The sequence below is a fragment of the Patagioenas fasciata genome, chromosome 20 (genome assembly GCF_037038585.1).
Source record: "Patagioenas fasciata isolate bPatFas1 chromosome 20, bPatFas1.hap1, whole genome shotgun sequence".
Lineage (NCBI taxonomy): Eukaryota > Metazoa > Chordata > Aves > Columbiformes > Columbidae > Patagioenas > Patagioenas fasciata.
The window spans coordinates 10,864,834-10,888,439 of NC_092539.1; the positions used below are offsets into that span (position 1 = coordinate 10,864,834).

The 23,606-nt window shown below is 46.3% G+C and overlaps 1 protein-coding gene across 7 annotated transcripts in view; it reads left to right on the forward strand.

Annotated features, from left to right (window-relative positions):
- Positions 1-16,567, forward strand: part of LHX2 (LIM homeobox 2) — a 44,857-nt gene extending 28,290 nt beyond the window's left edge. For all 7 annotated transcript variants that reach the window (XM_065854143.2, XM_065854145.2, XM_071817426.1 and 4 more), the window contains exons 3-5: positions 659-1,041; positions 9,015-9,220; positions 15,770-16,567. In XM_065854143.2, coding sequence (XP_065710215.1) covers positions 659-1,041; positions 9,015-9,220; positions 15,770-16,057 — 877 coding nt within the window. In that variant the 3' untranslated portion in view covers positions 16,058-16,567. The remainder of the gene's footprint in view (positions 1-658; positions 1,042-9,014; positions 9,221-15,769) is intronic.
- The last annotated feature ends 7,039 nt before the right edge of the window (positions 16,568-23,606 follow it).

The window sequence follows — 23,606 nt, forward strand, 5'->3', positions numbered from 1 at the left end:
CTCCCAGTGGAGAGGCACAGTCCGGGTGGGGATGGGCCCCGTGTTTTCGGGCGGGGAGCATGGCCTGGGCACAGCTCACCCCGAGCCTGCTTGCGGCTGCTGGGGGCTTCAGCAGCCGGCCCCTCCTCAGGTGTCCTGGGCTGCGGAGGGAAACGAAACGGCCAAGGGGAGCTGAGCGTGTTTCCTGCCCTGAACAGACAGGGCACGGCACGGAGCGGCACCCTCACCTTCGGGAAGGGCTTGCCTTCCCCTCCAGTGTCCCTTTGGAGGGCTGAAGGGATGAGGCTGAGCCCCGGGCACGCTGTCAGCTCAGCCGGCAATGGGGCTGGTCCTCGCCCAGCCGCGGTGGCTCCTGCGCGGGCCCGGGCGGTGAATGGGATTCGGAGCCACCTCCGGGGCCGCGGGGAGGTTTGCGGGACGGGGATCGGTGCGTTTTCCAGGTGGGGCAGGAACTGCGCTGCGAGGCGGGCAGCGGGATGGAGCCCCCGGGCTCCCGGCCCGTGGTGCCCTCCCGGCTGGCGGGCAGCGCCCGGGGAGCGGAGCCATTCCGCAAACATCCCGGCTTTGCGCCGCTGCCCCGGGCCCCGCAGCCCCTCTCCCGATGAAGGGGTGGGGGGATGCACCTCTCACCGTCTCTTCTGGCCGTTCTGTTTTGCAGGAGGTTTTCGGTGCAGAGATGTGCAAGATGTCACCTGGGGATTTCTGCCTCCGAGATGGTCATGAGGGCCAGGGATTTGGTATATCACTTAAATTGCTTCACTTGCACCACTTGCAACAAGATGCTGACCACCGGCGATCACTTTGGCATGAAGGACAATCTGGTGTACTGCCGGCTCCATTTCGAGACTCTCATCCAGGGGGAGTACCAGGTGCATTTCAATCACGCGGATGTAGCTGCTGGGAAGGGCCCGGCACTGGGAGCAGGCTCTGCCAGCACTTTGGGACTGCCTTATTACAACGGCGTGGGGACTGTCCAGAAGGGGAGACCCAGGAAAAGGAAGAGCCCAGGGCCTGGGGCAGATCTGGCAGCCTACAACGCAGGTAAGAGACTTCCATCTTCCCCCAGAACGATTCAAGGGGTTTGTTTCTGTTCACTTCCAAAGGGGGATTTCCGTTTATTTTAGCTTAAACCGTTAATAATAGTTTAGCTGCAGCATAATTATTGAGATCAAGTGCTGTCAAACTGCAATTACAGAAGCTAATATGTTAGCATTTTTCACTTCAGCTGGAAATAAAATGTTTTGAAGCAAGGTCATCTGGTTAAGGAGGGGGAGAAGGGGGAGTGTAGCCTGAAATAAAATCTGGAAACCAGAGATTGTAAGTTAGCACTTCAGAGAGCTGTGAATTTTCTTTAGTAGCTACACTCAAGGGCTGCTGATGGGTGAATTATTCTGCCCTTGTCCTGAGCGCTTGCACCTCAGAGTTTTGGAAGGAAAGAGAGAGGGAGGAAGTAAGAAAGTGTCTGTTTCCCAAGGAGCTGCTGGGGCTGCAGGGCTGGAGTGCGGGTGCCTGGGCAGGGCTGCGGGCAGCAGGTGTCTGCAGGCGGCCTCGGCTCCGCTCGTACAATGACAAGTTCGGCTGGAGTTTTGTTCACCAGATGAGACTCAGAGAAGAGTCGGGAAACTCGCAGCATCCCTGTAGTAACCACTCACTGCCCCGAGCCACAGCTCCTGCCTCTTGACCGAGATGGGCAGGGAGAAGAAAGGGCGCAAAGCTGGCAGCAGCCCCCAGCCTGCACTCTGCAGAAATTCTCCCAGGCTCCCTGCATCGAGCGGCAAACTTTCTGATGTGTCTCCTCGTTTAACCTCCCAACCGCAGCACTGTGATTTTGCAGGCAAGGGAATTCCAGTAGTCTCCTGCCCCCCAGTCCCGGTTCTCCCCCTTCCCCTCTTCTTCGTCCGTGTAACTGCCCACCAGAACGGCTGTGATCACTGGGTATTCCAGCACTGCTCCTTGGAGCCAAGAGGAAAAAGTGTTTGGACAAAAGAAAATTCTTAGATCTTGATTTTATTAGAAGAATTCAAGGTGGAGGTGGGGTTTATTTCAGACCCGACTTCCCTAACCTGGGATCTCAGCCCTCCCATTAGACCCTGGAGACCAAAGTCGTTCACCTCTTTCCTTGTGCTGCTTTAGAATTGTCTGCGCTTCTCCACCGTTTCGAGCATGTTTTCCTTTTTAATCTGCGAAGTTCAGATATGTCCCACAGGGCCTATCTTTGCCCTCGACATTTTTTTTGTGTTTTTCCGGAGAGTGCGTTAGGTAAAGGCCAAGTTCGCTGCGGTTCGTTCCGACCCGCACCTCTGCGCCCGCGACAGCCCCGGCCCGCGGCTCCGCGCTGCGCTGGGCTCCGCCTGCGCGGGGGAAGAGGCCGGGAAGGGGGAGGCCCGGGGGAAGCGCAGCGGCGGGGAGGGTCCAGCCGGTACCGGGCACCTTCCAGCACCGCCGGCTGCGGGTGCGGGGCAGGCGGTGCAGCCGGGAGAGTGAGGCTGCGGGGGGTTTGCCCCTAAACACATAGCGACAAATTTGAGAGGTTTGCACTGAAAATGGCAGGGAGAAAAGGCGTATCTCTAACTGGCAAACACAGCTCAGTAACAAGATTGGTTTAACTAATTGCTGAATAATTTGGACATAGTGTAAAAATCAGTGGTTGTCCCAGTGGTGAAGGTCGATGAAAAGTATATGTAGTGTTTGCCCGAGGAACAGCTGAGCTTTAAAACATACATAAAATAAGTATCTTTCACGTTTAAAAACCTCTCATTTTCGGAGGGATTAGATTTTAATTGTCCTTCCGCTATCTCCCTGTGCAGGACAGATGTTCAGATTCAAAGGACCTGTAAATCGAACCAGCCGCATCTGTCCTGGATGGGAGCGCAGCCTGAGAAATCCTGCTGCTCCCTGACTTCCTAAATAAACCGTCTTTAATTCTCCTTTTAAAAATTCGTTTTCAAAATAATTGCCATCAGATTCTTTGGTCTTTTAAATTTTTGTTTAGAGTCTGCAGCTGAAGCTTAAGAGATTTTCCTTGAGGAACCTTTAGCTTCTTTGTTCAAAGTATTTATCTACTTAACTATTTACTAAACCAATAATCGATTAATTTATAGGATAATAAGTGCCATTGATCTTGGAAATCAGACCAGGTTGCCCGTTGATGTCAAATTTCACAAACTAGCAAATAACTGCACAGCCTTCGATTTTGTGCCTTTGAAGGGGAGACCTTTTAAGAGTGTGATAGTTTCTCTTATTATTTGTAAGAGAACTCCTTATTTCCTTCTCAGAAACGCACCAGAAATGCACAACATTGTCTTCTGAGGGGACCAGTTGCTGGTAATTTGTGTAGGATACTTGGTGCAGATAAACCTACACCCAGGGGCGGTGGGAAAAGGGGGACCCATGAACTTAGGGAGAGTTGAGACTGGAATTATTTCGTAAATTGCAGCAAATATTCCTCTGCAACACGAATTGGACTGACTTTTTTTCCCGACTTAAAGGAGAGTCTGTTTGCGCGGGGTGATGGGTTTAGATGTGGATGGAGCCTGACAAGTGGAAAACAGCTTGGAACGATGCTGAAACTTCAAAAAGCCTTTTTTTTTTTTTTTTTTTTAAGAGTGTCCCTGTGATCATAATTTCTTCTTTCACTTGTTGGAATGGAGTTTGATGGGTTTTTTTAGGTCAGTAAATCAATGGCTGAAAGCTTGCTGAACACAGAAGCACCTGTAAAGTATTCTGAATACTCCCTTTGTGAATTAGACCCCAAACCTCCCACAGCTTGCTATATTTTATTCATTCGTATCTAGTCTGTCTTTAATATGAAGACACTAAAACATCCGCGAAAATGACAGAAGTGTTGAGCAAACTTTTGGCAGGACGAGCTGATAAAATACCCATAATCTGCGCAAACAGCGAAGATATTAAGAAATATTTCCTTCCTTTACTAGCAGGAAGATGTGTGGTGTTTGAGTAGAAGGTGACTGCACACGGCCCGTGGCGGGGCTGGGGTGCTGGGGGTGCGGGGGCTGTTTGCCGGGGTGCGGGAGGCGGCTGAAGCGCGGAGCCGCTCCCGGTCCGGCCGCTCCGGTGCCCCCTCCCCGGCCCCGCTGGCCCCGCCGTGCGGAGCTCACCCGCCCGAAGGGGTTTGGCAATGGCGTGGCTTCAACTCCCCCCGTAAAAATGGGAAAAGCCTGGAAAGTTTTGAAGAGCGAATTTCTCTTCCTCTCCTCGTTTCCCCTGAGACTAAAAGCTCAGAATAAGCTTTCCTGGGATTGCAGTTGCAGAACGAGCAAAAAGGAGTCGCAGCTGAAAAACGGATGTCTTGCCTCGATTTCCTAAGAAAAATCAGAGTTCCCCCCTCTCCCCCCTCCTCCTGGTTCTCTCCCTCCTCCTCCTGTCCCCCCCCTCCGCCCTGGTCACCTTTCGGGTTCCCTCGGCCGCGGTGCATCTGGCCCCTCCCCGGGGGCAGGGGCTGGGGTCGGGGCTGGGGCAGGCGGAGGGGCCGGGGTCGGGGCAGGGCCAGGGAGCCGCCACTGCTCTCTTCCCAAAGGGCGAGCGGGTCCCGGGAGCGCCCCGTCCCTTCCGTCTCTCCCCGGGACGCCGCCGTGGCGCAGGGCCGGGGGGTCCCTCGGGAAGAGCACGGGGAGGGAACCGATCCCGGGCCGGCCCTGCACCCGGCCCGGCGGGCAGCGAGGAGCCCGGCTGGGCTCGGCCGGGGCTGCCCGGGTTAATCGCGGCGCTCAGGGAATTACCGCACGCTCGCACCGGCTATTCAGCGCCATTCAGTTGGTTTAATTGAGGGGAAAAACCCTCCGCGGCTGGCTCCTCCCGCTCCGGCCCCTTTGTTCTCCCGCCCGCCGCAGCCCCGTTCCGGCCGCTCTCCCCCCGGAGGCACCGCGGCCGCGGGGGTTGCGCCCCGGCCCCGAGCAGCCCCGGGGGCAGCGGGACACGCAGCCCTGTTCTCCCAGGCGGCTGAGGAGGCCGGGGGAAAGAGGCCTTCTAATCCCAGCTCTCCTCTCGCATTGCTTTGTGATGCTCAGCCTGGAAGACAGTCGCTCCTTAAGACGGGATTTATCTGCCTGTTCCTAGAAACACCTCTTGAAATTTCAAGGTTGAGGCAGTGCTTTTTGGGTCTGTTGCTCCGAAGGCTTGGCAGAAGTTCCCTCCTTTCAGTGCTGCCCGGCGCCTCGGAAGCAGCGAGGGGCACCTTGTCTCCTCCAAGTGCCGCAGCTTCTCCCCTTTTAATCCCAGTTGTGCTAAGGAGTCCAGGCATCTGCCTTCTCCAGGTGTCTTCTTCCAGCAGGGAGAAAGACTCCGTCTCTGTTCCTGTCCCGAGTGACGTTCAGAGGGCTCTGTCTCACTTTTGTCCCCTTCAAGGATGTGGGTGCCACAAAGGCCTTTTACACACTCCTGCCAAACAACAGCTATGGCTGCACCCCTGCCTAGTCTAGTTAATCACAAGTTCCCTCTCCAGGCAGCAGAAGGTTAAAACACCCCCTTGACTCTTATTACAGAAAGAAAGGGGTGTATGTTCCTAAGCCACTGAATATGGAGAGCTGATGCATGCACCAAACGTGTCTCTTGTTTCATCATTCTTTCAGAATCTGGATCAGTTTGCTTTCTTTTTGGGTAATTTAACATGTCAAACACAAGCTACTAACAAAGTTCCCCCAAAGGAAATTCTTTTTTCCCATCTTCTTCATGTGCCACGTACTTAACGACCTACTAAATACAAAGCACATGCTTTGCCCCGAATCCCGCCATGTGGGGGGATCTGGCGATCTGAGTGTGAAAGAGTGGTCCCAAATTTTCATCTTCAGATAGTATTTGTCACAAAGATAACAGCACATCCTGCTTTACACTCATGCTGCTGTATTATGCATTATTCTGCAGAGGCTATTTTGGTCACCAGTATGAAAATATACTGGTTTAATCTGAGTTTCTAGTGATGCTCTCTGTGGACATCACCATCTTGTGGCCAAGAGGCCGTGTGTATCGTGGTGCTCTCGAGGAGGCCGCAGGAGCCGGCCAGCGGTGACAGGAGGGCAATGGCTGGAGGGCGCTGGGGAGAGGCACCAGGGCCTTACAAGTGCTCTAGGGTCAAAAAAGAGACTGGGCACCACTTCAGAATTTGTTTTATCACAAAATAGGAATGAAACATTTGTTAATTTAAGACTCCTCTACTTGACTGGAATTTCACCAATTGTATTTCTGAACTCCCAGCAGGAGCCCTAGGTCCTGCAAGTGAATGGAAATCTTATGTACGGATAGTTCAATGATTCCTTTGGGAGATACACTGGGCCACCACAAAGGAGCAGGGAAAGCCAGAGGGTAGTGTGAGGAGCATGTACAGTGTTAGTTCGTATCAGCGTAAAGGCATCAGTGTTAGTCATTATGCCTTTTGCAGAAACTCCTCAACCCTTGGCCCATTCTGTGTCTCTGGGCTTGCAATGCCCATGGACATATGCAAGAGGTGCATATAAGATAAATTAGACCTAATATAAGAGAGTTTTGGAGGTGGTGCCAAGCACCACAACCAAATATGAGAGGGGAATTGGCACTAACCAGGAACATTTGTGTTGTACTGGGTGGTGCCTGGGTGCACCAAAACCACTTGTGCAAGACAGCGAATAGCAGATATCCTTGTGCACTTTCAAAATCTGTTCTGCAACTATCTTCATAGAAGAGGACAATAGTCAGGCAGTCTCCAGTGGTACATATTTACTGTCATTTTAATATTTTAATTTAGTACATGAGGAGGCAGAATTATGAGAAATTCAAAGAGTGAATTGTTCCTTGTCCAGTCAGGGCTTGATGAAAAGCTGATGCCCTCGTTCCGTTCTGGGAGGATTTCCTTGGATCCTGAATGTATCTCGTTCTCTATGGAACAGCTTCAAATCCAACTGCTTGCAGCCCTCGGGTTTGCTTTGTTGCATATTAACACCCACAGCCCTCAGACGTGTTCTGATGCATTTCCTCCTAAGTCTCTGCCTTGTTATTTCGGGTGGGGTTTGAACGCATTTAAGATAACACACAGAGGTCTCTTCCATCACTAATATCTGAAAATCCGCGAGTAGATTTTAAAACCAAGTACTGCTCGGTTTTACGTTTCCATAGTAGAATTTGCTATGGGCAATATAGTTTCAGTTATTCGTGCCAGTGTTCTTCACATCAGGAGCTGTAGCTGTGAAGGAGACGGGAGCACATGGGATGACCCCAGTTTGGCAACGAGATTTCAGTTCTTAAACCAGAAAAAACGGTTTTACTGCATTCCATCCGGCTCCATTAATACTGCGGCTTTACTGTCTCCTTTTATGCATCTTATACCTTCTAAATTCAGGTGCTTCCAGCCTTTCCACACAACGGGAAAACAAGCAAAACTGCTTCTTATTGCTAGAATTTGGCACAAGATACTTGGATCTGGAAAGGATTTATACAAATGTGCACACATGCTCGCACACACGCACACACACACACGTTTATAACATGCAGTACCGTTTTTTAAGCTGTTTTTTCAACTAGAAGAGTACAGAAACACACGGGAAAGTTTGAGGCTTTGTACACTCTCTATGTATCTGTTAAACAAACACACTTTTGGTCTTAGATCTGCATTTTTGCAGGCCTTGCTCTATATGGTGCCATATCTTTTTTAGAAGTTTTTGAAAAGCTGAAGTTTGCAAAGGAGCTACTGTACATGCTTCAAAACTGCCATTTATAGAATCTGTATGCATTTTGACGTATGAGGACGTATATTTTTAAAAAGACATTTTTAATGCATGCCTCTCAGAATTTGTATGTTTTCCATAGGGCTGAAAACCTCTGATGGGTGACATGAATTCAGACTATAAAGATACACACGGCTGTGAGATGTACTCAGTTATAATGAACCAGCAGTGATGGCCAATTGAAAACAAATCTGTTTACGTCTTTAAGAAATTCACCAATAATTCACATTTTAAAATACACTTTTCCCCTCATTTTTGCATGCAACGTAGAACAGAGGTATCAGTGATTTGTCATTACTTTTAACAGAAAAGTTATCGGAAATTGAAAGGGACTTGTAGATGTAGGAACTGAAAGAGAAAATTAAGTTTGTCAGAGCGAATTTTCAATTACATCCCTGATTTTTTTAATGGACTTAACCCCGGTCCTTAATGTTATTTTAAAAGTTTTTCTGTGGTTTACTGTATGCACAAATAACCCAGAAACTAGTTCTGCTCTATGAGATTATTTTGCTTGGCATTCAACATTTAATAGTACTTGATAATTACTATAATGTTCCTTGCTCCCAGAGCTCCTCCATAGGCTTGATGGTTGATTTGTGTGAACATATCAATCAGCGTCATTCAGTGATTTCCAAAGGATCTAACAGAATAGATTGTTCAAACTACTATTTGCAAATACTTTATAAAACAAGGAAATATAAACATATAAATAGTGAAAATGATATTTTTCATTTGGCGTGCCAGTGATACACTGTATTAACAGTTTTATTTCTTTAGCTAGTCCAATTATAGTCCTAATTTGCTGTCTGGTACCCACAAACTTTATTTCTTTTATAGAATTTCATTTAGTGGTCTCTCTTGTACTCTATGGGATTTAGCTTGATGGAGGAAATAATTATAATTTTAACTGGTCTGTTCCATTGAGATTGAAGTGGCCTGTATTGTACGGCTCTCTTTGTAGGTTACAATGCAATTTGTAGTGATACAGAGCACTTTGCGGAGTTGAGGACAGTCCCTGTCCTAGAGCAGAACGTGGGGGGACAGCTGCGTGGAGACGGGGGAGAAAAAAGGAAACAGAGCTGACATTTGAAAAGCCATAAAGAGGCAGGTGAGGGTCCTCGCAGGCTGGTTATTGTGAGGGAAAAATAGAAGATGCAGAAATGGAGGGGAAGGCAAGTAGGATTTGTACCAGTACAATACCCGCCATGGTATGTTATTTTAATTGCTGCACTCAGATGAACTGCAAACAATGTTGGTCACAGAGCAATAGATTTACACGCCTTTCCCTCTTGTTGCCTTAAGCTTTAAGCTGCAATGAAAACGATGGTGACCACCTGGATCGAGACCAGCAATACCCCAGCAATCAAAAAACAAAGCGGATGAGGACATCGTTCAAACACCACCAGTTGCGGACAATGAAGTCGTACTTTGCTATTAACCACAATCCCGATGCCAAGGACTTGAAACAGCTAGCGCAGAAAACCGGCCTGACCAAAAGGGTTCTGCAGGTAAGAAGAGCAGTCTTTTCCTTGAAAAGTGCAGAAACCATCCATTTCAGATTTGAAATGCTGTGGATTTTGTTGATCTTCAGACTTTTCTTAATCATTCCTACCTTCTGTGAGACTTCAGTTACATCCTAGAGAGCATCAGAAAAGTGATTTCTTTTCAGTTTCCCAAAAGTAGATCACTTGGGTTCTCATTTTTTATGACAGTCATGAAGATTGTGGCCCCGCTTGTTTTCCTGTAGTTAGTTAATTCTGGTGCACAGTTTAGCTTCCAATCTGCTGTAAGAAAAGTGAATTATTTCAGTTAATGTGTTCACTGTAAATAGAGAACTCTTAATTTAGAAATTGCTGTCAATATTTGCCTTTAAAATAAATTAATCAGCAGTCTGGATGTATTTTGTCAGAACAAGGAGGATATAGTTTCTCTCATAATCGAAGTGGACATACATTTAATTTTTCAAAGATTATTTTTTTATTTGTAGTTTAGTAACTTAGAATGAGAGGAAATTGCATTTTAAAAGTACTTTTTCTCTGAAAGCTGAATTTTTCTTGCTTCGAGGACATACACCCCATTTGAACTATTATGAGAAGCAAAGGAGAGAATATGGGTGGATTCAGTTACATTTTCGTTTCTAGTTCTCATTCAATAAGCCAATTTTAATGGGCACTTATCCAAATAAGTATACCTAGAGATACGTTTGGGCACATAGGAGCCATAGCATTCCAGGATCTATTGATGGAATTTTTAAACTGGGTCTGAATTGTAGCAAAATGGGTTTTTCCCTTCACAGAGACAGGCGGCGCTGGGCCCTGTGGGCGCCTCCTGGGCAGCGCTGGCACATCCACGGGCAAGAGGCAGGAGACAGGAATATCGACAAAAACTGGGTTTGCTAGGGAGGTTCTGGGCTTCCCAGCATTCGTACTTAGCAGAAGAAGGAATGAAGGTTTTGTAGGTTTCCCAGTAAAAACTACTGATGAAAACCGTACGTAATTACTGCTCTTTGCCATGTCCTCCATAGCTGGATTTTTTGGTTTTACGAGCCTGATTTGCAGGGGTGGAACAGATTCCCCCAAGATAACTCGTGCACATCCTCACACTTGCCGTGGTGTCTCTCGGGGCAGCTCTCCTTTATCCACACACACGGGTGAAATAACTTTCTGCATTTGCCTATCCTTATTTTGACACTTCTCCTTTATTCTACCCTCAGAGTTTAGACACTGCAGTAATAGCTGTCCTGCCTATTACATTGTGCTCACACATGAAACACCTGAGAAATTTCACACAGTGCATTAAGAAATGAGTTCAGTGTCTAGAAAGTATCTTTCTCTTGATCATGTCTGCTCCCTCCCCTCACTCCACCTTTGTCCTCTGTCTCCTTTCACCTAATGGCTCTTCCCTTCCATTCTTTTCCAAGTTGTTGTCTCTTTTTCCTTCCATTTCAGGATGCATTTCCTTGGCCCCTCTGCGTCTCCATTTCACTTCAGTCCTTTCAGTTTCTTCATTGCTTCTGTTTGTGTCTGGAACGCACTGCTGCACTGCATCTTGCACTTTTAAGGTGCTTAGTTGTTCCTTTTTTTTTTTCTTTTGTGGCAGTCCCTTACAATTCCACCGAACTTTTTTCATTGGTTTGGTAATTGGTGTTTCACTTGTTTTACTTTCGTAGTTAAATACCCCTTTACGTCTGGGCTCCTTTGGTTGCAGAGTGGCGGAAGGAGATAGCGGTGATGGGGATTGCACCCAGCGGGTGATGCTGGTGGGGGCACTTCAGGAAAATGACTCTGAGTGTCACTGGAGTTCTCCTGTCTGTTCTGAGCACTCTCCACTCCATATTCTTTTGGACTGTTTGTTTGAAAATTAATTTGGGCCATGAAAACTTTTTTTTTAAAATATTTTAGAAGCTTTGTGCCCAATTGGTTCATCTCTAACATGTGAGAGGTGATTTTTCAAGCACTGAAGTTCACCTGTGTGAGTTTCAGGGTTGCTCTTTGCTGGGGAACACTCTTCCCGATGTTGGTTACTGAGCCGGTGTCACTTGCTAATCCTTTTGAAAGGCTGGCGTTCCGTCTGTGTCAGTCATTGAACACGAAGTAATTCGCTGACACTATTGAACTGAACAGGCATCGTTAGCACGAGTCTGTCGTACACCTGAAGGCGCCTGGGCTCCCACACGGCCCTGCACACTCCCCATGTTGTTATCTACGCAGTCGTGTTCGCTGTGTGTTCAGATCTCCGTTCAGCTGATGGAGGGTTGTGGCTCTTTATATATCATTAGCAGAATATATTTGAATAGAAAATATGAGGCAGCAGATCAGGAGAATCAGATTCTCTTGTTCTGAAAGCGGAGTAGCTCCTGAACCCACGTAGCAGAGTTCCTAGAGGTTCAGGAACAGCCATAGTGCCCGTACCATATAGACAGTCCCACGTAACATGGGATGTGGGTGCTTTCTTTGTAGATGAGTGGAGAATTTGACCATTTTAATGATCTGTGATGTCGGATTTGGAAGACCTGACTTTTCTCTTTGCTTTATATACATTTACTCATCAGCTACACATGGCCAGAAGTGGAATGTCATGGAAATGTAACATACTGCTTCATAAATTACATTTCCTTCAGTGGCTTTGTAATGCAGACTATTCTCTGCAAGTAGCCGCGATAGAAGCACAGTTAGCCTATTTATATTTTTAACCCCTATTTTTATTATTTTCTTTCCCATTTAGTTTAATATTTGCAACTTAATTTGTATACCTCTTGTACTGCAGCCTGTTATTGTAAGCTATCATTCCTAATTAAAGTGACCAGCTAATTGTGCACTAACTAATTGGCATAAATGTTCCTCTTTTGGGAACTGATCTTACTTTTTGTGAGTTTAGAAGGGAAGGTGTAGGCAGACAGCGCTAAGAAGTACTTTGCTAGCTCTAGGTATGTTCCTGTTGTATCCCCAGGAGTCCGGAGCACGTTAATCCATGGCAAAAGCAGTTTAGGAACATAAAGCGGGTCTCCTGTATGCTGCCTATTCTTTCTTGAACCGCTCCCCAGTAAAGTTGCTGTGCAAACCCTACAGAGATCACGGCGTCCATGCGGACTTGGCTAATTCAGTTTCCAGCAGTCAGCGAGCACGAACACTGTCACAATCACGCGTGGGTGCCTGCACTATCTTTGGGTGAAGATTTGTTTTAGGATAACACACTGCAGACTCTTCACTGAGCCTGTGTGCATAAAATACCCCATAGCTCCCCTTTAACCGTGTGCTTACTAATTACAACAGAGTAATCAGAATGTGTGTGCAATGAGCGAACGCAGTTTGCTTTGTGGTGCAACATCCTTTATATCTTTGTTTCTCACCAGTTAGCAAAATCCAGTAAACCTCAATGTCTCCAGGTAGCTGTGGGAATGAGCCAAGCTGTGTTTAAAAATTTGCTTCTACCACAAGCTATTCATAAAACTAATACACAACAGTTGTGACAATGGAGGTGTTACAAACAAGAATATGAAGTTATCTAAGGTGATTAGATGATCTCATTCGCCGCAGTATCCAAATCTCTTACAATACTTAGCGTATTTATTTTCAATAGCTCCCTGTCATATGGAGATGTTATTTTATTCCTGTTTTACTCAATGCAGACAAGAGTTAGCTGCACAGATCACTGAGGAGATGCTGTAACACTTTAGCTGCAGCAGCCATGACTCTGCCAGTTGCTGAGCGGTCCGGCACCCGGCCCCGCTAACCCGTCTGTGCCAGCATCGATGGTGGGGCTCGCAGCTGCTTTTCTCTTTCAGTGGGAGGTCTGGTCCATATTTTCGTCTTTGATTCGAAATAGCTCAGCCTTACAATGATACAGTTGGACAGAAAAACAGTAAATACTTCCCCATTATTCTGTTTATCCCTCAGTACTGAAGACCAGGTTCCTAATTGTGTAATTGATGTGAGAGAAGTCCTTCTGGAACAATTCTTTCGGTTGCGTATGTTTGGGTTATTACTTCTGCACTTGGCTGTAGTGCCGTTCCAGGTGCAGGGCCTGAGTGCCCCCCTGAGCCCGGCCCCCCTGAGCCCGGCCCTGCTGTGGGGCAGCCCCACACGCTCCCAGGGACCAGCGGGGCGGCGCTGCCCCCCTGCAGCTCACACAACAAGAGCTTTGGTTCCTTCACTGCTCTTGAGCCCGAGATCTCTGCTGCATGCTGTCACACCTGAGGTGCATGCCACAAGATCACTGTCGCGATAATTATGTTATCCCTTTCTATCATAAGACAAGGCGTGTTCAGAATTTCAATTAACAAATATTTACATGTGTTTTCAGTAATAATAGGAGTATTTATTACTGGACAATTTTAAAGCACTTTATAACCATTAACCTTAACAACATCTCAGCAAGGATGGAAGTGGAAGTAGTCATATAAGCTCTATTTTGAAATAATACTTACAAGATCATATAATATTTTCTATCTCTAACATGAATTACCTCTACCAAAGAGAGAATGGACCATCTTCTATGTGCAGCTCCTGGAAGCAGCATGAATGGTCATAGGTGAGGGCAGCTGAGCACAGGTTTTCATATTTCATGGAAGATAAGGGCAACACATAAACACCAATAATCGCGCTCACTTGTCTTTACATATGACATGTTTCAAATCACAATCAGAAAAAATACTGAGCGCAGAGCGGAGCAGAGATGCTGCTGCTCAATGTGTCAGGCAAAAATATCACATTCCTTTTTGCCTGGCTTTGACCACATCACCGCCCTTTAACAGCTTTATCACTATAATGGGCTGTGTTATCAAATCCTGAGTGTATTTTTGCCGGTACTAGTTTAGGAGAAGATTTTTGTTTTCTTGTCATATATGAAACTCATAAATAGCCTTTAAACTAAGTGTTTAGCAAAGGGAATGCCAGCATAAACTGTTTTAAAATCCTGAGCTTTCAGAAACAAGGACCCATAAGTGTGTGGTTCATGCATGGCCCACGAATGCAGCTCTTCTGGCCACTGCTAGAAATTGTGCCTGAGGATTATTTCTTGATGGAGAGAGGGTGAGAGTGAGGGTGTGCACCCTAGCGACCCTTGGCTGGGGAGCGAGCTGTCCAGAGAAGACGTCAGAGCGCTCAGTGGGGGGAAGAAAACCAGGCAGAGGAAGCTCAGCTGAGACAAACTGATCAGTTCTGGGAGCGCAAAGAGAACACCCTGCAGGACTGCTGCTGTGTACGGATCGCTCCTGTGATTAAAGCGGATCCTGAGGCAGGGGCCGTGCTCTTTCTGAGGCAGAGTCAGAATTGCTGTACAGGTTGGCGTGGCCCCGTGAGCTCACACCCTCGGTTTCCCTGTATGCGATGAGCACACTGTGCGGCCACGCAGATCCCTTCACTCGCCCAGTTCCTTTCTTCGGCAGACCCAGAGGTGACGAGGCTCATTACATCTGGAATGGAGAGAATCAGCCCTATTCCTTAGAGCAGGTCAGCGTGAGGACGGCAGGGTCAGGATTGAGTCCCTTGTAAAGCACGTAACAATGACAGAAGACCTGATACATAAGCGCAGTGAAATTTCAGCTGGTTTTGTAGCAGTAAAATCACCTGTTATCAACATACATCATATTGAACACAGGGTACTTAACGACAGTTTCAAATATAGTCAAAGTCAGATGCTGTACGTAGGTTTCATGGAAGTTTCACAAATACATTTTATTCTATGTATTTTCAAAGAAGTCAGAAAAATACTTTATCTTTAAACAACATGTGCAGACAGTGAAGAGCATTATTAACCTGGACCTAAACACTGACATTGGACTGAGAAGGATGAAGTCATGGCTTTAGCCCTTCACTCACAGACAATAATCAAATAATGCAAGAAGTAGCAATCTTGGAAAAATTCCTGCATGTGGATATAATTTCTACTGAGATGACAGTTTTGAATGCAGTGTAGGTCTTTAATACCGTCCAAGCCTCCGTTCCCAACATCATTCCAGTACTGAAAACATTTGACAAAGGAGACTGGCGTAGGCCAAGGGAGCTGAGGCTTTTGAGAAAGAAGAGTAAGAGAAGAGTGAGCAAGAGGGACAATCCTTTAGAAAAGCGCGAGCGCTGCTGACACGGGGACACGGGCGGCTCCCGGGACGGCGCTTGCTCAGGGGGCTGTGGGGTGGTCACCTGTGACCTCCGTGGGAGATGGACTTGAGATACGGGGGTGCTGAAACTCGGTATTTTATATTCGTCAGATGATGTCTGCCTCATCCAGACAAGTGCTTCTGGGATTGAGGGCAATCGAGGATTCATGGGGGCTGCCAAATTTCTAAGCATCTTTATAGACAGCCTGTGCAGCAAGACTGAGTCCTTAGTCCCCTCCCGTCCCAGGCAGACGGTTCGTACCGGATTGCAGGGGATGGAGACAGGAATGCTTTGCAGATGTGCAGAGGACGCTTCTCACGGCTGGGGCTACTTTTCTAACATGTTAGCGGTAAAAACATCTTCCACAATTCAAGTGTTGGTGAATTTGTGAATATGCTTTTGCATTTTTTAAACAATGCAGCTGTTTAAATGCTACCCTGTTATATTAAACTATTTCAGGTTTGGTTTCAAAATGCTCGAGCCAAATTCAGACGGAACCTCTTACGTCAAGAAAACACAGGGGTGGATAAGACTTCAGACTCCACACTCCAAGCAGGGACCCCCTCAGGTCCTGCCTCAGAAATATCCAATGCCTCCATGAGCCCATCCAGCACTCCCACTACTTTAACGGACTTGACGAATCCCACCATGCCGACTGTGACGTCCGTCTTGACGGCAGTGCCCGGAAGTCTTGAGGTTCATGAATCTCGAAGTCCTTCACAGACTACTCTCACAAACCTTTTCTGATGACTCTTTCTTAGTAATTTCTTTAAAAAAGAAATTATTCTTAGTTGAAATTCCAAGTGTATTTTAATAGAGGCTTTGAGCAACCGACTAACCACAATTAGGATCTCTCCTGAAAAACAGAAGGAAATGTAGTGTTCTGGTATTGCGGAGTACGGACTGAAGAATAACTTGGAAGATCTATTGCAACACAACATTTGTGTAACTGTACAGTTTTGTGGACTGAGCAAGGGAAACAGCAATTAATTTAAGTTGGCTAAAGCTTCTGTATTTTCAAAGACTGCCATGTGCCTTATATACTGTTTTATCTACATACTTTGGATTCCATGTCCACTTCTCTCTTTTTCTCTCTGTATATTTATGACCAGGGCAAAAATGTTGAGAGTTTGTTACTTTGAATAGTCCTAAGCCTTTCATTGGTTGCTTTGTTGTTTTAGAATTTTAAGGTCGAAGACTGTTCGAATACCAGAATTTGTAAAATCTAACCAGTAATAAAACCACTTATGGAAACTACTTGGTAATGGCTGCAGTTACATTTAACACTAGTGTCACAATCAAGATAGGCTGATTGTATTTAAAGGGATTAAAAAACTGCACTTTGAACACAGCATCTGCCTGGGATAAACTCGAAATATGATGCATACATTCCTGCTGTTCCTGAAGTACACACGGGCGAGAAAACCAGCTTGTGCAACAGCCTAGATATCTTCAGCAGAGAGAAATAGATGTTAGATGCAGGTAGAAGTGATCAGATGATGTTACAATTTCAACAGAAAAACTGTACTTAACTTGCTGGGTGAAAGAAACCGGATTTCAGCCAGCCCCGGTGGGACAGCCTGGCTCTGGTGCCAGGGCGGGCCTGGCCCGGCAGCAGCGCGGTGCCGGCCACCGCAGCCGCGGCCCAGCCTTCCGGACTGGCCCGCTGCTCTGCTCCCTAGGGAAGACACAGAAGTATTTGGGGTTATTTTACAACACCGGGGGGCAAAATTGAGGCAAAAATATGTTTGATAAAGTCACAGCCTTACATTTTTTGTAATCCTTTGAAGGAACAAAAAGCCAAGGAAGACTATAATATTACTGACACTAACAAACGTGGTTATTCCTTTAATGATCCTGGACCTTTCAGTACCATTGGATTCTTCCTCCCCAAAAATTTGTGCAGAATAGAACTCATTTTTTGAGTATTTTTTCTATTGTTTTTACGATGCTTTTCCGTAATTAAAGAAATACCTCAAGAAAGTTTAAATGTGTCTAAGAACAAGTACACACGATGCTGTTTGCCCAGTAGTTTTATAGATTTTGAGTGGTCTGTAAGATGCATATGGTTGCTCCTTTTCAACCCCGCTCCAGTCAGTTCCTTCCAGTCCAGTGTGAGGTGATATGTGCTCTCTAAACTGACCCGTCATCCCATTTGATCCAAATTGCTAAAAGGTTATTCCAAAGAAACAGCAAGAGAGGTGCCAAGATTCGTGTTCTTCACCCTCTCAGTGCGTTGCAGATGCTCTGGTAGGCCGGGCTCCTTGGGAACATGGTTTGGGTTTAAAAGTGCCACCTTTATTCAGCCTTCTCGGCTGCAAATCTGCCATTCTGTGCAAGCCAAATTCCTGCCGAGATCAGTGAGAGATCTCAGCGCATGAGGACTGCGGGATAGGAATGCTGACATAATTAGGTCATTTATTAACCTTTTTTACACTTCAGGCTAAAAATCCCCACAGGTGAGTTATCTGAAAAGCAAGATAGTCCTAAAAACTGGTAACTAGCTAAGATCTGTGACAGGGCTTATGTTCTGGTCACTAAAACCAAGAGGCTGGCGTAGGTCACTGAGTTTATGCACAACAATGAAATGTTTAAAAAGGTGATTTGGGTGGAATTAATAGCTGTTACAGGTTTGTCCAAGACATCTTTCCTCATAATATAAATGTCTAATAAGGAAATGGTGCTGGGTAGTGCACTGTGAAGGATGCGCGTCCGTCTGTCAGACACCCAGACAGAGGTTCTGCCGCATGGGATGGTTTGTTCATTGTCAATTACCCTGGAGATCTTCCTTTTACCTGCTTAGCTGGATCTTTTCTTAATTCAAAAGGCAATGTTGGTCCACTGTTAAACGGATACAGCCCGTAATTAAAAACCCTGTGTATTAACCTGTCAACAGTTTTAAAAAACGGAATTCTTATGTGTTACGGCAAATGTAGCAGATAATAATTCAAATGGTTCTTTGAAATTGCTGTGCTTTTATTTGTGACCCTGTATTTTAACTACCTGAATCTCCACAGATGGAAATACCTTTCAAATCACTTCTCAATATTGCCTTTTCAAATAACTGGCGTTTGTGGTGGGGAAAACTCTCATGTTAATCTTAACTGAGACCTATGAGAGACAATTAGAGAAATTGGTTTAATCAAATCAGGGATTTTGCATCTAAACAAGAGACAATATTCTATGTAGGGTCTTTCTGTAGGTGCATTAGGGTCCACTCACCGGCTCCGATGGCCCATGTTGTCCCCATGACTGTTTCAATCCTGTGGTATTGTTCGCTTGTTTAGAGCTTGTTGGGTTTGAATGCTGTACATTTTTTTACTACTGCAATCCTAATGTGTCTTCACATAGTTGTACAGTTCCACATTTGATGTATTAGTCTGAAATTCTGTTAAAAACATGAACAAAAATGGAAATGATATTTCTTTGGAAGTGTATTTTTACTGTATATCTAATTTGAACTAGTTGAACCTCTTTACATTTTGCATGATAGGTGTGTAGCTCATTTTTTAAATATGAAAGAGAGTTAAGAGCAACTTAGAATGAGAATATAATGAAACCCATACAAAAATGGAAAATACATACCATGATTTGCTACTTTTTGAGTCAAGAAACTTTTTGAGATACATTTTACCTAGTTTATTTGAGGCAATGCAGATATTTTGTCTTTGGGTTCGTACATGATACAGAATACAAAAGGGGATTCCACATGAGAAACCTTTCAGGGCGCCTTGGCGCTCGCCAGCACGGACGGCTCTGCCAAGCAGCCAGGAGGACGTTTGATCTCAAGAATGCTGAATGAATAGGGTTTGATCGACGGCAGAGGGGGCTGGCATCACCGGGAGTGATGCGTAGTGACAACTTCACATTATCGACACTATTCATAGCTACATTTCAGAAAACTTAGTTTTCATTCAAATTATCTAAGTTTGGGAGAGAAGACTAAGGGTCATTATACTAATGAAGAAGCCGAATGCCTGCCCTGGAAGCAAGAGTCAATTTATCAAATATACCGTGGATGGAGAAAGTGCCTCCAGGATATTTTGGTTTCCCAACTATTTTTTCTTCCTAGTTGTTAAAAATCCACATATTTAGAGCACTTTTCTATAACTGATTGTTATTTTTTGGCTGTTGGAAGATAAAGACTGAAGCTTAGGCATCTATAATAATAATAATCATCTAAAGGAAAAGGAGAAAAAAAAGAAAATTAATATATTAATCAGGCTTCATACTTAAGCGTGATGACATCCACAAGAACGGCCATGTGCACCTGCTTATGGTCCTCACAGGGACTCAGTTTCGCTCGGAAGGAGAGGGTTTAACTGACAGCAGGTGGGTGAGGGTTTGGTTCGTTTGCTCTGTGTTCTGTTGGGTTGGTTGGTTGGTTTTGTTGTTGGGGGGTGTGTGTGTTTGTTCTTACTTCAGAAAGCCAGGACTAACTACACAACTGTGTTGCTGTTTTCAAATGAAATTTGATTTAAGTTGCAATTAGAAAGAGTCATAACACCAAACTAGGCTGCTTTTACAAGATCTGCATACAAATATAATCCATTTTAATCACACAATTATATTGGAGGTGATGCCAAGTGTTAAAAGCAAGAAAGTGTTTCTGGCAGGACTCCAGGTACTTCTGTTCTGTTTCTGCCTGTTGGTTGGACCAGAGACCAAGGCAGGACTCGGCCCCGCTCCCACAGACCTGCCCAGAGGTTCCCTAGCGTTCTTTGGAGAAAGCGCTTTGAAGTCCTTGAGCGAATGGTGCCGAACTAGAGCAAAACGTGTGCGATTGCAGAGTGGAAGTCGTGACATTTCACGTGGGAAGCTGTGAGAAAGGAAGCTGCAGCAGATGACTGTGAGCATGTGTGGGTACCTCTAGTCTCACCTCCCAAGTCCCAATCGCTGCTTGACAGAGCCCCATGGCAGACAGGAGACCCTAATTTACATTATTTTGGAAAATGGAAACCAGAAACTATTGCACATTGATTTAGGGGTTTGCAAGATATGTGAGAACGCACAGATGAATCACATGCAACAAACTCAGAGGGATTTATACCAGCTGGTACTGAAGGAAATCTTCCTTTTCCAGGGAGGAGACACTAGATGATATTATTTGGTAAGTGCAGGTGAGAAAGCACAGGCCTGTGAAGTAGGGATGTGGAAAACTAAACACCGTTAAAACAGGTAAGGCTGAGAGCGTGAGAAGCCTATCCCTTCTCCTTCCCTGAGAGACAGCAAAAGTCCTAGGAGCTTTACAGCAGAAAGAAGGTAAAGGTACATTTCTGTATAAAAATCATTGTCTGGGAAGAGCCCCGGGCCCAGAGGTCAGGAGAGCAGGATTTCTGGGATAAGGAGAAGCGATGGTGTTAGAGGTGACGCCATCCCCTGTCACCCGTAAGGCTTTTGGTTTGAGGAACGATTTCAGATTTGTGCTGTACAGGTCAGGGGGAAAACAACCTCCAGTGTGTGCAACAACGCTGGAACATTCAATACTTAGCAACTGCGCAGCGTCCCAGCCCTTGCTGTTAATAGACGGTAAGAGATGCAAGAGTGTGTCGGAGGGCTTACCGTTCCCTTTCCCGCTTCCAAGCTTGCTGTCAGAAACGTGAAGGAGCCAAACCCAAGAAAATGCTGCTTTTGTAGGCAAGTCTGCTCTTTGCTCCTGTAGGCTGGCTCTCTTCTTTAAATGTATTTACTTAGCAGTAGATCTGTTGTTACATATGAATAACTGACAAGGAAAGGTGTCACTTACTGCACGAGAGCCGCGCGTTTCTGGCTGCCCAAGTTTCCAACCCTGCAAAGCCTGGAGTGAGAAACTGTAAGCCAGACCTCTTGTTTTACAGAGTTTAATTTTGGATATGTTTCTTATCTTGGTGCTGTACCTAACTGTTGAGAGTGACAAAAACAGACGCCATAAAATGCAAGAAAAATGCAGCTGGACTGAACCTCAAGTATTAACAAAGCATATTCCCTTGACATACACTAATCTTACACCTTCAAAGCCAGGAAAGATTCAGTTAAACTCACAATCGTTTTATAGTCTCTGTAGAACCATAGAAGCTTAGGGATCCTTTGTTATTCCTCATAAAGAGGGAAGTTATAGTGAATGTACCCTTCTTAAGTCGGGGGTTTTTAAATACTCACGTTTATTGCTCTGCAGTTTCTTTTTAATATGTGCATAGAGAACAAGAAAACACCTAGCAGCACACAGGAATTTTCAGAAACAATAAAAGAGTCCACTGTTAATAACTGGTTACCTCTTTAGCCATTTGCATAGCTGATCATTGCTAATGATGCACTTAGCAGGGTTCGTGAGGGAGGCCGAAGCCTCGTGGTTTCGCAGGTGGGACGCGTGGCGCTCGGCACTGCGGCGTGTCCGGACCGGTCGCGGCTCTGGGAAAGCTCCCTTGTCTGGGCACACGCGAAACTGCCCCGTTTGGGTCCCACACGCCCAACCTGTCTGTCCCTACATTTCTGTTCATTTGCAGAAACAGACTGATGTAGCCCAGCTGCAGCAATTTCTTTGGATTAACACTAAACCTCCAGCTTTTCCAACTGTGCTAAAGCGCAGCCTTCCCCAAGCTGCGGTTCTGCACTCACAGCCCCCGTCCCACCAAGGCACAGGACCTGGAAGCCCGTGCTCAGATTCCATGACTGTTTGTGAGAACATTCGGATACAGAACAACAAGTAAATACATAAATAACATCAGAACCTCTCTGCTTTACTCTCCTCGCTGCTTCTGGACGCAGATCAGGACTAAGGGCACTGGTCTTCGGCACACGATTTGCGAATCTTTGCGGTGCCTCCCTGCTGAGCTGTGCTGAGCAGCCGGGGCAGGGCAGCACATCCAGAGAGCCCGACAGGTTCCTCACCAAAACAAACCAGACAGGACCATCGGTCCCACACTCCAGTCTGTGGTAAATTCAGTTGCACACAACATCTTTTGAATAAAAATGCAGCCGTGCCTGTGTTTTCCACAAGGTATCTCTGCTGTTTATGAGGGGGCACTAATGAAAAATGAGTTTAATTTTTGATGTGGCATCTGGATTGTCAAAGCATTGCATTAAGTTGTCCCCAAATAAAGGCTTTATGAATTAAAAAAAAATAGATAAAAGGATTAGCGATATGTTAGTTGTGTTTTGCAGAGCTCAGCTGTACAACTGTGTGTAGGAAACACGATATTTGACTTGCAAGCTGAGCCTTGTGCATCTCTCAGGACATTAATGCAAAAGTGGAAGAAATCTAATCTTCGTTTTCTAGAGACTGAAACACAGCTACAACATGTCGTGCCCTGTCATCACCTGTTGCTAAGGGCTGAGGTATTCCCAGCGCCGGGGGGAGGCTGCGGATGAGGAGCGCATTTTGATGACTGCGGAGGGGAGGTTCTCAGGAACTGCTGCAGATGCTCCTGTTTCATAGTGTATAAAACACACCTGAGCTGAGGCAGCGGGTCAGCAGAGGCAGCCTGAGGTGCATGCACTGCAAACCCCTCCTTTCGAGCTCCTGACACCTTTAGCAGCTGTCAGTCAAGGAGGAGAGCTGCTCCTCTCTTCAGCAGACCTGTTCCTCACAACCTGTTCTTGCAAAGCCCTAAAATGTGGCTCCTTCTTCAGCAGTGCCTTGTCCCTGTCCGAGCACCTCTTTTGGCTTCAGATTCCCCTTACGTTCCCCTTCTCATCCCCTGTACACCGCTGCCTTGCCCCCGCCTGCCGCCTCCCCAGCGCGCCCGCTCGCCTCTCTCCACAGCGTCTCCTTTGTTTCTTTCCCTTGTCTTTGCTCCCTGGAGGAAGCACCACCACCTTGTCCCAGGTCACTCTCCCTAGGGCTTACTTACTCCGCTTATTATTGCAATTGTAGCCTTCCCTTGCATCACCAGGGCCACTGCACCTCATCGTATTCTTCACTGACAAAAACAAAGCCAAACACTGCAGGGGGCCTGAGAGCGAGGAGCCCCAGCAGGCAGGGGACAGCTCGCCAGCAGCAGAACAGAAACAGAGACACAAGCTGAGAAGAAGACAATGGGCAGCCAGCCTTCTGCTGGAGATATTAGGAAGCAGACTTGACAAATCAGTAGAAGCTGCATTTCTAGCAGCAACTTTAGCGCTCCAGCAAGTTCAGCTCTGAGGATCTCTTGCCCCAGAGAGGCCAGAGGGACCCCCACAACCCCTGCACGCTGCTCCTGCACAAGGGCTGGAGAGTCTGTGCACACGTAGTACACCCCGCGTTTGTGGGGAGTGAGCACGGCCCAGCAGAAGAACCAAAAGGCTCACAGAAGCGGGGGCTCAGCGAGTCTCATTTAAT